Below are 12,102 nucleotides of genomic sequence, written 5' to 3' on the forward strand. Positions count from 1 at the left end.
GTTTAATCACTAGATCAAATGATATTGTTTAAAAGTAGTTTTTGCAGCTAGATCACTCATTGATTACAAAACTGAATGACAGGACAGTACTAAGCAGCTAAGTGCCTTACACTTTTTCCTGTCTTATTAGGTTCCTAAATTAGTTAAGGTCATCAATAATGGTGGATGAAGCGAACATTAATAATGGCTGCCTTCCTGGATAGAGCAATAGTTTTGGTAGAAGGGATGGGGAATTGGCGATATGACAAAAACAATTGGAAAGGCAAGAGACATGGTATCTGTATAAATAGAAGCTTTTGAAGTAGAGGAAGGTGGAGGGAGCAAATCCTTGCCAGGACAGAGTAAGATTGGAGTTACTGACAGAGCAAATCTTCAGGGGACAATTGGGGGTTGGGGAGAGTGCTCATTCATTAATTTGGGAAACCAACAAAAGAGGGAAAGCAGAGTTATGGAAGTAGAACTTTTGAACAAAGTATGATTCATAGAGGAATAAACAGGATAGAATCATGGACTACATCTTTGGTATCACAAAGCTTACTGAAAGTTAGACTTCCTGATTTGAAGATAGAGATGAAAATATGAACACATTGATGAACTGGTAACAGTCTTACTTTGGGACTTGAAAATCCTTTGAAAATTAACTAAAGTATGACAACTTGTTTACAGAATTAAGTACTGACACATGTACAGTAGCTGGACCTCAGATCACTGATGGAGCCGAAGATCCTACACCCTGTAATTCTCTCATGACTGATGACATTTGCCCTCATCCACAAGTGGCCTATTCAGACAATACCTCTGATGTTAATACAGAAGAGCAAAAGACAATGGAAACTCTTCCAGCCAGGGCTATTCTCCCCCCCGCTCAAATAAATCATGGTGGTTGTTTGCCATTTGCATTCACTGGAACTGGAAAGAACAATCTGTCTGAGGTTACATCATCTCCTCCAAAGCCAACACAACAGGCTGTCCCATCAGGCAGTGGGGAACAACAAAAATGTGAAAAAGGAGAAGGCAAGTCTTTATATCAAGGTGTGTCAAGACAATATTTTGGAAACAATTTATTTAAGTGGATGAAAATGATAATCAATTAGTTTCTAATTTATAGGAGTTTCCCATTAAATAGAAATTTAGTAATTCCTTCCACTGCAGAATATGACGATGGTAGCAGTCAGACATGAACAAAGTATAAGATAGCATTAAAATATTCACTAAGGTGATTCCGCTGCAAAAACCACTGGCTCACAACATCAGAAACCTGAGTTTAATTATGATCTCAGGTGTTACCTGCATGGAGTTTGCACGCTTTCCTGTAAGCAGGTGGATTTCTTTTGGGTTCTCAGGTTTTCCCCATATCCCACAGATGTACGGGTTTTTAGATTAATTGGTCACAGTAAATTTGTCCTAGTGTGTATCTGGGGGAGTTGCTGAGGATGTGAGGAAAATAGTGTAGGATGGTCAGAATGGATTCAGTACGCCAAAGGCCCATATCCATGCTGAATCTCTCTCTGATTCTATGAGTCAGAACTGAAGTTTCATAATTTTCATGTAATAAATGTGCCATTGTCCAATTTAAATGAATTCCGTCTGCTGCCACCTTGGTTACTAACAAGTTGACTGAATACTGTAGCTTTTATTTTAAATCAGAAGTTATAAACCTTTTACAATAATTCTCACAGCATTTGTTACTCTTGACTTTCAATGTTAACACTCTAAAGCCCTATAAAATGAGAGGATGTGAAATAAATCCAATATACTTTTCTCCCTGTTTACTCTGGGCACCCTCCACCTGCACCAATTTCACTTGTGAGGTTCAGAGGTGCTTTCTGCAGGTGTAGTTGGTGTCCAATGACGTACACAGCTTCATGATACAGTTTTAGTTTTAAGCACTGTGTGTTTCATCTGTTGCAAAACCTTTCAAATATGGTTGGCAGCAAAGAGGTTCTGGAATGTCAAATGCCCCAGAAAAGTATGTTTTTCTTTTGTTACTTTGCTTGTGGTTTACCTACAGAAATGCACCTTCATATTCACTGAATGTTCTGGTGTATCACCTTTGGAATAATTACAGAGATTTCTCGACACTTTGCCCTGCAATATATCAATCCAGGTCCCACTGAGTTTCTCCTGTCCTGTGCCATACCATCTGAGGTAAACAACCCCTCTGCCTGGTCTTATAAGCTACACTCAATTCACCTGGGTGTCAAAGAGTAGTTCTTGGACTGAAGCCAGTCCTAACTGGACTGATGAGAATTGATCTGACAGAAATAATTTTTATTAGTTAACTTACCCAATTGTGAATGAGGAAGCATTTTGAAGCAGATTGGAATCCCAATTTGTAAGGGCACCATCCAATTGTTTTGAAACTTCTGTTGAGTATTATAAAGCAGTTGATGATAAAAGTTTTAGAAATATTATTTCAATGATAAATATCAATTTATCATAATAATCTGTGTTTTCTCCTTCTATACACAGATGAATCCAAAAGAAATGGACTCTTCAGCTTCCAGGCTTCACTGACCTGCATAACTTTTCCATATGTTTTTGGCTCTCCTCCGATCTACACAACATGCAGTTCTGCAGTACCACTTACGCTTAATGTCACTGCATTAACCAGGACCAGCCTGTCCTCTGTGATAGTACCCAGCCCTCCATTTCAGACCCTGCCATTTCTTCCCAGAAGTTCTAATGAAATGAGCACCAGCAACCGTAGTTCTGTGATGTCTAACTCCTGTAACACCTTCCCTTCCAGCTTTAGACAGACAAGCTCAGAGCTCTTCCCAGATAACACTGAAGGGGCGAATTCTGGAATCACTGTGAATCCACTGTTTCCATCTACTGGTATGAGTTGTGCTGTAGTACCATAAATAATCTTGTAGCAAGTAGATTTTCCTAAACACTGTGAAGTAGAAGCAACGAGTGATTCGTACAATTTTCTGCCTTAAATTTGGCCTCAAATCACAATAACAACAAAAGCTTAAAGCAATATGCAAATCAGGAGGCTGAAGCTTAACTTTATGAATTACATTTAGATTATGATTAATTGCCAGCTGCTGAAACAAATCATTCAACAATATCACTGTGTAAGCTTATGCACAAAAGCTGGCTGTTGATAAATCAACTCAGATTAGTTTTTTACTGTAATATCATCTTTAACCCATGGGGATAATAACTTCTGCTCATTAAATGCTCAATATATTATCTAATGAAATTTGGATGATCCAAAAACATCTCATGTTTTGAAAATGAATACGTAGCAAGTAAATTTTACACAATGAGTATTTTCTGATACACGGAAATCAGGCAATATTTGTTTTTAATCTTATTCCAGGCCCTGGTTTCCCGTTTTCTGGCAGTTTGGTTCCAAATTGTAATTTTGGTTGTTCAGCCAATAACGCCGTCTTTCGATTTGAAGCAAATAGCACCAATCAATCAATTTCCCGTGATGTCGTCACTGAGTAAGTGCATGAACTTAATATTTTAGTGTAACAGAATCATAGAAAAATACAGCACTGAATCAGGCCCTACGATCTAACTAGTTCATGCCGAAATCATTTAAACTGCCTATTCCTATCAACCAGCACCGAAACCATAGCCTCCATACCCCTGCCATCCATGTACCCAAAAAATTTGCTTAAACGCTGAAATCGAACTTGCATGCACCACTTGTGCTGGCAGCTCATTCCACACTCTCACGAGGAGGTTTTCCCTCATATTCCCCTTAAACTTTTCACCTTTCACCCTTAACCCATGATCTCCAGTTGTTGTCCCACCCAACCTCAGTGAAAAATGCCTGCTTGCATTTACCCTATTTATACCTCTCATAATTTTTGCATACCTCCGTCAAATCTCCTCTCAATCTTCTACATTCTGAGGATTAAAGTCCTAACCCGTTCAACCTTTCCTTATAACTCAGGTCCTCCAGACCCAGCAACATCCTTGTAAATTTTCTCTGTATTTTCTTTCAACCATGTTTACATGTTTCCTGTGGGTTAGTAACAACTGCTGTGATTTTGTGTTGAGTCTGAGTTAATTCTAGACCAAGTGACCTACACTTGGGTTCACCACCATCCAAAACTTCCTCGTTACACCTGCAATTGATTTGCTTCACGTATTTATCCAATTCTACTTTGAAAGGCAGTTACAGAACAATTGAGCTTTCATGAACCCAGGAGAGCATGAGTATCTGCAAACTGCAGCGGTGTACCAGACCGCTGTAGGCAGACATGACAACATGCTTCAGGAATCTCTTACTGCTCTCCAGAAACTCTCTTACTCCGGTAGGCAGGATCCGAGTTCAGCCAGACTGGTTGCCACTCCCGGGCTTGTTCAAGCTGGAGGCTCCATCAATACTCATGAGGGATCACTGTGCCTACTGGCTTCTGAGCGGCACAATGGTAACCCTGAAGTATGCTGAGCATTCCTGGTTTGTAGGGTAACGTAATTGGGAGAAATGTACATAATTCACACCCACTGACATTGAGTTGGGGTTTTACTTCAAGAGGCTGGTCTGATGTGATGACATTATTATCTAAAAGTATTTTAATGTGCTTTTGTTGTGTAGCTTAGGGAATTCAATAAAATGTGTTATGGATTTTATTAAACATAAAATGCTTTACTTCATTTCACTTGCCGAAACCTACATTGGTGACCCCAATGCTTTAGAACGATTCTGGAGTTATTGATTATGTTGACCAATGCAGTCACTTTGAAACTGCTGGAGCTTTGGGAGCAAAATGCCATTGTTTGGTTTGTACAAGCTGTGGCCCAGTTCGCTCTGCAAGAAATCTCCGCTGTGCGTTTCTGTGTGGTAGTGCTGCTCAGCAATTCCATGGCTTGAAAGTGGTGAGTCTATTAGAACGTCTGCCCAAACACACTGAATACCAATCGCTGAAAACTCACCGTTTACAGACTTCTGGGCTATCAGAGTCTGAGCACATCAAACAGTTGCTGTCCTTGCTCGGCCTCAGCAATGGAAAGCCCTTGGCACTAATGGACAACATGCTGTCTCTTCTGGGAAATCAGCATCCTGGTTTTACTTTTATAGAGCTCTTGATGCAGCATATGCCTGATCCAGTTCAGATAGCCATCACTAATGTATCCGTGATGGACTATAGGGAGCTTGCTAAAATTGTTGATAGTCTACACTCAGCTGGGCAGTGATGCATCATTCCTCCTCCTTCCTCTGCCTCAATAAGCCCAGTCAGCAAGGCTTCCCACATAAGGATGCCCAAGGCTGCCAAACAGATGATGTCAGGTTTGTATGTTTACCACACTCGCTTTGGTGTGGACACTAGGAAGTGCCGACCGGCTTGCAGCATCACAACATCAGAGATCTGTGAACACTGTGGGTTCCAGCTGCCCGGGTTGTCTTTATGGACAGTCTTTCAGGGCGACACTTGCTGTGACACGGGTGTTCAAGTGAATGTGCTGCCAGCATCGCCTATCGATGAGAAGGCAAAGAGCAACAGAACCTCGCCTCAGGACGGCAACAGCAGTGGGATCCAGACTTACGGGACACAACGGGTGATGCGCTGCATCAGTGGGCGACATTACAATTGGACCTTCGTCCTGGTTAAAGTGGCTAGACCTTTGCTCGGTGCAGATTTCATGTGTACCCAAAAACCGGTGGTCGATCGTAAGGCTTCTGGATGTCAAGGACTTTGGGTCCTTGCCCTGCTCTCCCAGTAACTTTCCCACAATGACTCTGTCAGGCACATTTAACACCACATGTGAGTTTACTTGACTGCAGGGTGAATTCCCAGATGTCACCAAACTCACATTCTCCACTGCAGTTGATAAACATGGGGTCGGACACCACAGTCCCACAACTGGCCTGACAGTCCATGCCTGTGAGCGGAGACTGGACCCAGAAAAGCTGGCAACTGAGAAGGCTGAGTTTGCCAACACGGAAAAACTTGGGATTGTATGCCGGTGAAATAGTCTCTGAGCTTCACCCCTCCATATGGTCCCTTGGTCCGATGGTGGTTGCTGCCCATGTGGAGATTACTGACCCCTGAATGAGGCCACCACTCTAATCCCCCCCCACCCCCCCCCCCAATCATTACTTGGTCCCACACATTAAAATTTTTTGGCACATTTAGCTGGAAAGTTAATTTTTTTTCAAAGTCAATTGATCCAGTTAAGGAATGTCTGTGTGCTCAGAGGACATTCCCAAAGCAACTGTAATAACCTGCTTGGCCTTTTTGAGTTTCTGCTCATGCTGTCTGGATTACACTGACTTTCCAATGGCTGATGCAGTCTGTTTCAAAAGACTTAGATTTTCTTTTTGTTTACCTGGACGACATACTTGTCACGAGCGCGCTGAAATACAAACAGGTATCTCATCTCTGCACACGTTTCAAACGCTTAAGCCGACATGGGTTGATTATTAACCCTGCTAATTACCAGTTTGGGTAGTCAACCATTGACTTTCTCCCCAGGAGATACAAACCCTCCTTCAAAGGTAGCCATTATTATCGATTTCCCACTGCCCCACACTACAAAAAACTAAAGGAGTTTTTCGGTATGGTGAATTTCTATCACTGCTTCATTCCATGAGCTGCTGAGCTTATATAGCCCTGTATAGCGTGCTTAAAGACAATACCCCAATCACGTGCTTGACTGGTCAGCGGACATGGCCAGGACATTTTATGGTACCAAACAAGCTCTTCCTAACGCGATCCTTCTGGCGCAGTCACTCCCTAATGCACCTGAAGCCGTTACTACTGATGCTTCAGACGATGCTGTGGGTGCTGTCAATGAGCAGTTGGTTGGAGGTGCGTGGCAGCAACTGGCCTTCTTCAGTCAGCAGCTCTGTGTGTCCTCGCCGAAAGGAAGAACAACACGTTTTACCGCGAGCTTTTCGGTCTCTATCTGGCTGTCTGCCATTTTTGTTTTCTTCTGGAAGATCACAGCATTTCACAGCATTCATTGACCACAAACCTCTCATGCATGTGACGACCAAAGTATCAGACCCTTGGCCTGCATGGCAGCAGTGCCACCTGGCCTACGTATCAGAGTTTGCCACGGATAAATCAAAGGGAAAAATAATGCTGTGCCTGATTGCCTCTCATGGCCAGCCATTGAGGCTGTACACATTAGGATTGATTATGCTAGCATGGCGGCTGACCAAGTTACTGACCCAGAGGTCCACCAGTCACAGGCCTGTGGTGGGTTGACATTAAGTTCAGGGACACTGGGGACATAGTAGGTGGAGCTTAGGAGGACGATGGCGCCTAACAGCGACTCTTTTGCTTGCATCTTCGGAAACAGTTCTATTTCTATCTTTAATATCTCAATTTGTGCCTTTCAGGGTTCTTTTGAAGACCCTGACCTGGAGTTACACGTTGATTTCAGACCCGCTCTCAGGGTCTCATAACTGGCCGCTATTCAATATACCAAGGACGTGGCCTAGGAGACTAGCGCACCTTCAGCGTTCCGGGATTTCGGGGCTCTGAAGGGGGGCAGACTCAAGGTCGGTGCCTCTGCAGGAAACTGGTGTGTCATGGGAGAAGGAAGATCGAAAGCAGTGAGCTGGTTGTGTGCCCAGAGACCCGAGTTCTTTGGGCACAGAGTACGGAGAAGGCAATGCGATGAACTTTTATCATCATAAATCAGCAAGTTGCTTGTTACATCTCCCCCATTGCAGTGAAATAGGGACACCTCTTTTTCCCTTATTAGGGGGAGAGAGAGCCTGCGGTGTGTTGAATTATCGGGTGAATGAGTAGTCTGTGTCTTTACTGATGCTTTGCCACACGCTAGAGTGCTCAGTAGGGGGGGGCTCTGATGCTTTTTTGTTGGTGGGGGAGGGGGGTAATTGCTTTGCTGCTGCTTACACGTGGGTGGGGGGAACTGGGGAGGGGCATTGGAGTTCTAACAGTTGACTGTCATTCATTCTTTGGGATATCCCTCTGTTTTTGTGGATGTTTGCGAAGAAAAAGAATTTCAGGATGTATATCGTATTAGTTTCTCTGACATTAAATGTACCTTTGAAACCTCTGATTTTGTCCCATGCGATGTCTCACCAGTTGTCCTCAACTCATCGTGCCTGCAAACTGGAGATGGACTCTTTTCAACTCCATACATGGAGTCTCACATTTGGACTGCAAGGCCTCACGGGAACTGGTTGCAGTAATTTGCTTGGCACATCCTCAGAAAGGATTGGACTTCAGCCTGTGTGGAGTGGCAGTGGACAAAAATTAACTGTCAAGGCCAGACGCCATTGGCACCTTAAGAGTTTCCTGAGTGATGGTTTGACCATGTCAATGTGGACCTTGTTGGTCCTCTTCCACCCTCCCTCCCCGCAGTTTCATGCACCCTCATACCTTGCTGGGCACTATCTCCAGGTGGCCAGAGGTCATCCCTCTAGCACTGGCGATGGCTGCAGATGTGACTCAGGCATTCATCAGCACCTGGATTGCTTGATTTGGCCACCACATCTGATATTTCCTCTGACCACAGTCCCGAATTCACTTTAGACCTCTGGTCTGCGATGACCCAGGACCTTGGCGTTAGGGTACATCACACCATGGCATAACACCCACAATCCAACAGCCTATATGAGTGGGTTCACCACTCCTTAACAGTTGTTTTGGGGGCTTTCCTGATGGACAAGTATTGGCATGATCATCTCCTGTGGGTCCTGCTGGGGCTCAGAACTGCTCCAAAACAGGACCTGCGGTCAGCCATGCCAGAGTTGGTATACGTACAGCCATTATAAGCGCCAGGTGATTTCATTCCTGATGCCACGACCACCTAGTTGGTCTCTCAACAGTGTTCCACCCTCCTCGGTAAATTCAATTCCTTTTCACCTATTCCTACCTCCCAACTTGGTGTACAGCACTCTTGAGTTCCTGTTGGCCTGCAGTCCATCTCGTTTGTTTTCGTCCTCCATGGTGCACCCTCACAATGGCATGTTCCATGTTTTGGAAAGAGGAAGGAAGACTTATCATAGAACAGAAAGGTAAATCTGAAAGTATTTTTGGTAGATCACCTTAACTTGGCCCGCCGAGATTCGGAGTATTCTGCTGTTACGCCCCTGGCATCACAACGCGACCATGAGGGTGTCAACACACCTCGGGATGAGCCAGAAGCACCTGCTGTTCCTCTTGTGTTCCATGGAACACAAGACCTGAGGCAGGTAATTCATCCAAGCTCTGGACAGGCTCACAGTGCTGTTTTTAGTGAATTCTGGGGCAGGGAGTGCCTGTGTATGGTAACATAATTGGGAGAAATGTACATTCACAACCACCAACATTGAGCTGGGGTTTCCCTTTAAGAGTCTGATCTGGCGTGATGACATTATTACGTAAAAGCTTAATAGTGCACCTTTGTTGTGCAGGTTAGGAAGTTCAATAAAATCTATTTTGGCACAAAAATACAACTGCAGATGCTGTGGATCAAAGAATATGTGCACAACGCTGGAAGAACTCAGCAGGTCAGGCAGCATCCGTGAGAAAAGAATATCCAATGTTTCGGGCCGAGACCCTTCATCAGGAATGGGGGGGAAGAGAGGGCTGAAGCCCAGTAACAGAGATAGGGGAGGGGGTAGAGCCTAGAGGCGCCAGGTGGAAAACCAATCAGAGGAAAGGTAAAGAGGGGAGGGGGAGGGGATAAGCATGAAAGAACTGTAGAGATAAAGGAGCAGAAAGTTGAAAGGGGAGAGAGGCAGAGAGGGACCTGGGATAGGGGAAGGGGGAGGGGGAGGGAATTACCGGAAATTGGAGAATTCAATGTTCATACCACCAGGCTATTTTGGGTTTTGTTAAACTTATAATACCTCACTTCGTTTTATTTACGGAAACCTACAACACAATGCACCTTGGCCTTTGAATTATAGCCATCCAAGTTCCCGTTGGAATGTGGTAAGGGAGCCTACCTATATCATTCTACTCCTTACTGGAAGAGACCTGGCCTTGGCCATCACCCTTTGGGAGAAGGATTCACCCTTCTGTGCCAGTGCAGACCTCTTTTCGGAGACTTTGAGGAGGGTGTCCTATCGGTCTGCTGGAGAATGTGAGTCTATGAAAAAGCTCCTCAACTTGTTCCAGGCGAGTTGGTCTGTGGCCAGTTATTCCACAGAATTTTGTACCTTAGCCATGGAGAGTGGTTGGAATATGGAAACACGAATCGCTCTATTCCATAAGGGATTGAATGACGACCAAATCGATGCCCTTGCAACTCATAGCCTGGTGGTGGATCGAGAGAGCCTTGTGGATCTGACAATCCAATTCATTAACCATTTAATGGGAAGGAGAAGGGATTGACAAAGGGGATTATTCCCCGACCATCCTCCATCCTCTCCTGGGCTAGGACTGCTCCTTGACCACTGCCGGTCCCAGCCTCCAAGGAGCCCATGCAAACAGGCTGGACCAAGCCCACTCGAGCCGAAAGAGAGAGAAGAGGGAGGGAGAGATTCTCCATTTACTGTGGAGAGGCTGGTCATAATTACACCTGCTATCTCAAGTGGCTGGGAAACTCCCAGAACTGTTCAGCATAGGGAGGGCTCTGACGGTTACAATCCTCGTTCCCTGTTATGCCCCTTCTGGAGTGGTATTCCCATGTCACTTCCATGCAGTGACCAAAAACATTCCCTGGATGCCATTATTGACTCCAGTACAGCAGGAAATTTTTTTGGAACTCGGACTGGTCAGATCATTGAAAATCTCTTTTTCGTTCCTCAACCAGCAGCTCGTTGCCACAGCCCTGGATAGGAGACCTTTGGTTCCGGGGCAGGTCAATCACCATACGTCCTGGCTCAAGCTTAAGATTGGCCAGCATGTGGAATCAATGAAGCTCCATCTCATTTGGCCCCCAGAGATACCACTCATTCTGGGTCATCCCTGGCTGCCATCACACAATCAGAGTCAATTGGGTTACTAGCATCATTCTGGGCTGGTCAAGCCAGTGTAAAAAGAAATATTTCCAAAAGGGCACAAAGACACCTTCCAAATTATCTTCTGAATTACCTCCAAGACTACTTCAGAGGCAATTTCCAAGATCACTTACTGCCCAAAAGACCAGAAACTAGACACCCTCTTTGAACAGTTCAAAGCATCTAAGGGGGTAAAGAACTCTTCAACTATAATTCCCACTTCTAGAGTGGAGGTGCCCATCCCCTGGAACAGAGACTTGGTCATGTGCCAAGTCCAAGAGCAACATGGGGCAGACCCGGGTAATGGCCTTCATGGACATATCTTTGTTCCTGAATTCCTGAACCTGTTTGTTCAGAAGTGCTCAACTGGCCACATGCTTCGCATGTGGCTTGCACCCTAGAGTTCATTAAGGGATGTTACTGGAGCCCAGGCATGACGAAAGGTATGTATTAGTGTATATGGAATATGTGTGACGTCTGCACATGAAATAAAGAACCTTAAGAATTTCTATGGACTTTTTCGCTGTCTTCCAATACCTTGGAGTAATACAGCAATCATGGTGATCATAGATGGATTCTCCAAGGCCTGCCACGTTGTATCCCTTCCCAAACTATCATCAGCTTCAGAGGCAGCCAAGCTTATGTTACAGGACATCTTCAGGATTCATGGTTTACCCCAGGGCAACATCTCTGATTGTGGTCTCTAGTTTGCCTCAAGGTTTTGGAAGGATATTTGTGACCTTACTGGGGCTTAAACCAGTCTGTTGTCTGGGTTCCATCTGCAGACCAATGGGCAAACAGAGAGGGTCGACCAGGACCTAGAGACAACACTTTGATGTCTAGCCCTGAGGAACCCTACCACCTGGAGTGACAACTTGATCTGGCCAGAGCTTATGTACAACGCACTTCAGCATTTATTTATCGGGATGACCCCTTTTAAAAGGCAGTTGGGGTACCATCCTCCACTATTCCTGGAACAAGAAACAGAGTGGACCAACTAGTCCAGAGGTGTTGCCAGAAATAGGTTAAGGCAAGAGACGCATGATTGTCCAATTCACAGAAACAAAAAGACCAGACTGACCGCTGCAGAAGACAGGGACCAGCACCTTTTCTCATTCAGTAGGTCTGGATCTTCCCATACAGGCTGAATCCAGAAAAATGGCCTCTCATTACATCAGTCCGTTCAAAATCCTGCAATGCATCAACCCAATTACCTACCATCTCCAGCT

General features: G+C 44.8%; 1 protein-coding gene across 4 annotated transcripts in view; it reads left to right on the forward strand.

Moving 5' to 3' along the window:
- The window catches only part of LOC132400697 (uncharacterized), an 86,603-nt gene that overhangs the window by 54,006 nt on the left and 20,495 nt on the right, over positions 1 to 12,102 (forward strand). For 3 of the 4 annotated variants that reach the window (XM_059981929.1, XM_059981932.1, XM_059981931.1), the window contains exons 7-9: positions 667 to 1,032; positions 2,473 to 2,838; positions 3,329 to 3,455. In XM_059981929.1, the coding sequence (XP_059837912.1) occupies positions 667 to 1,032; positions 2,473 to 2,838; positions 3,329 to 3,455 (859 nt within the window). The remainder of the gene's footprint in view (positions 1 to 666; positions 1,033 to 2,472; positions 2,839 to 3,328; positions 3,456 to 12,102) is intronic. The other variant, XM_059981930.1, reaches the window with a different exon arrangement.

The sequence above is a fragment of the Hypanus sabinus genome, chromosome 10 (assembly GCF_030144855.1).
Source record: "Hypanus sabinus isolate sHypSab1 chromosome 10, sHypSab1.hap1, whole genome shotgun sequence".
Lineage (NCBI taxonomy): Eukaryota > Metazoa > Chordata > Chondrichthyes > Myliobatiformes > Dasyatidae > Hypanus > Hypanus sabinus.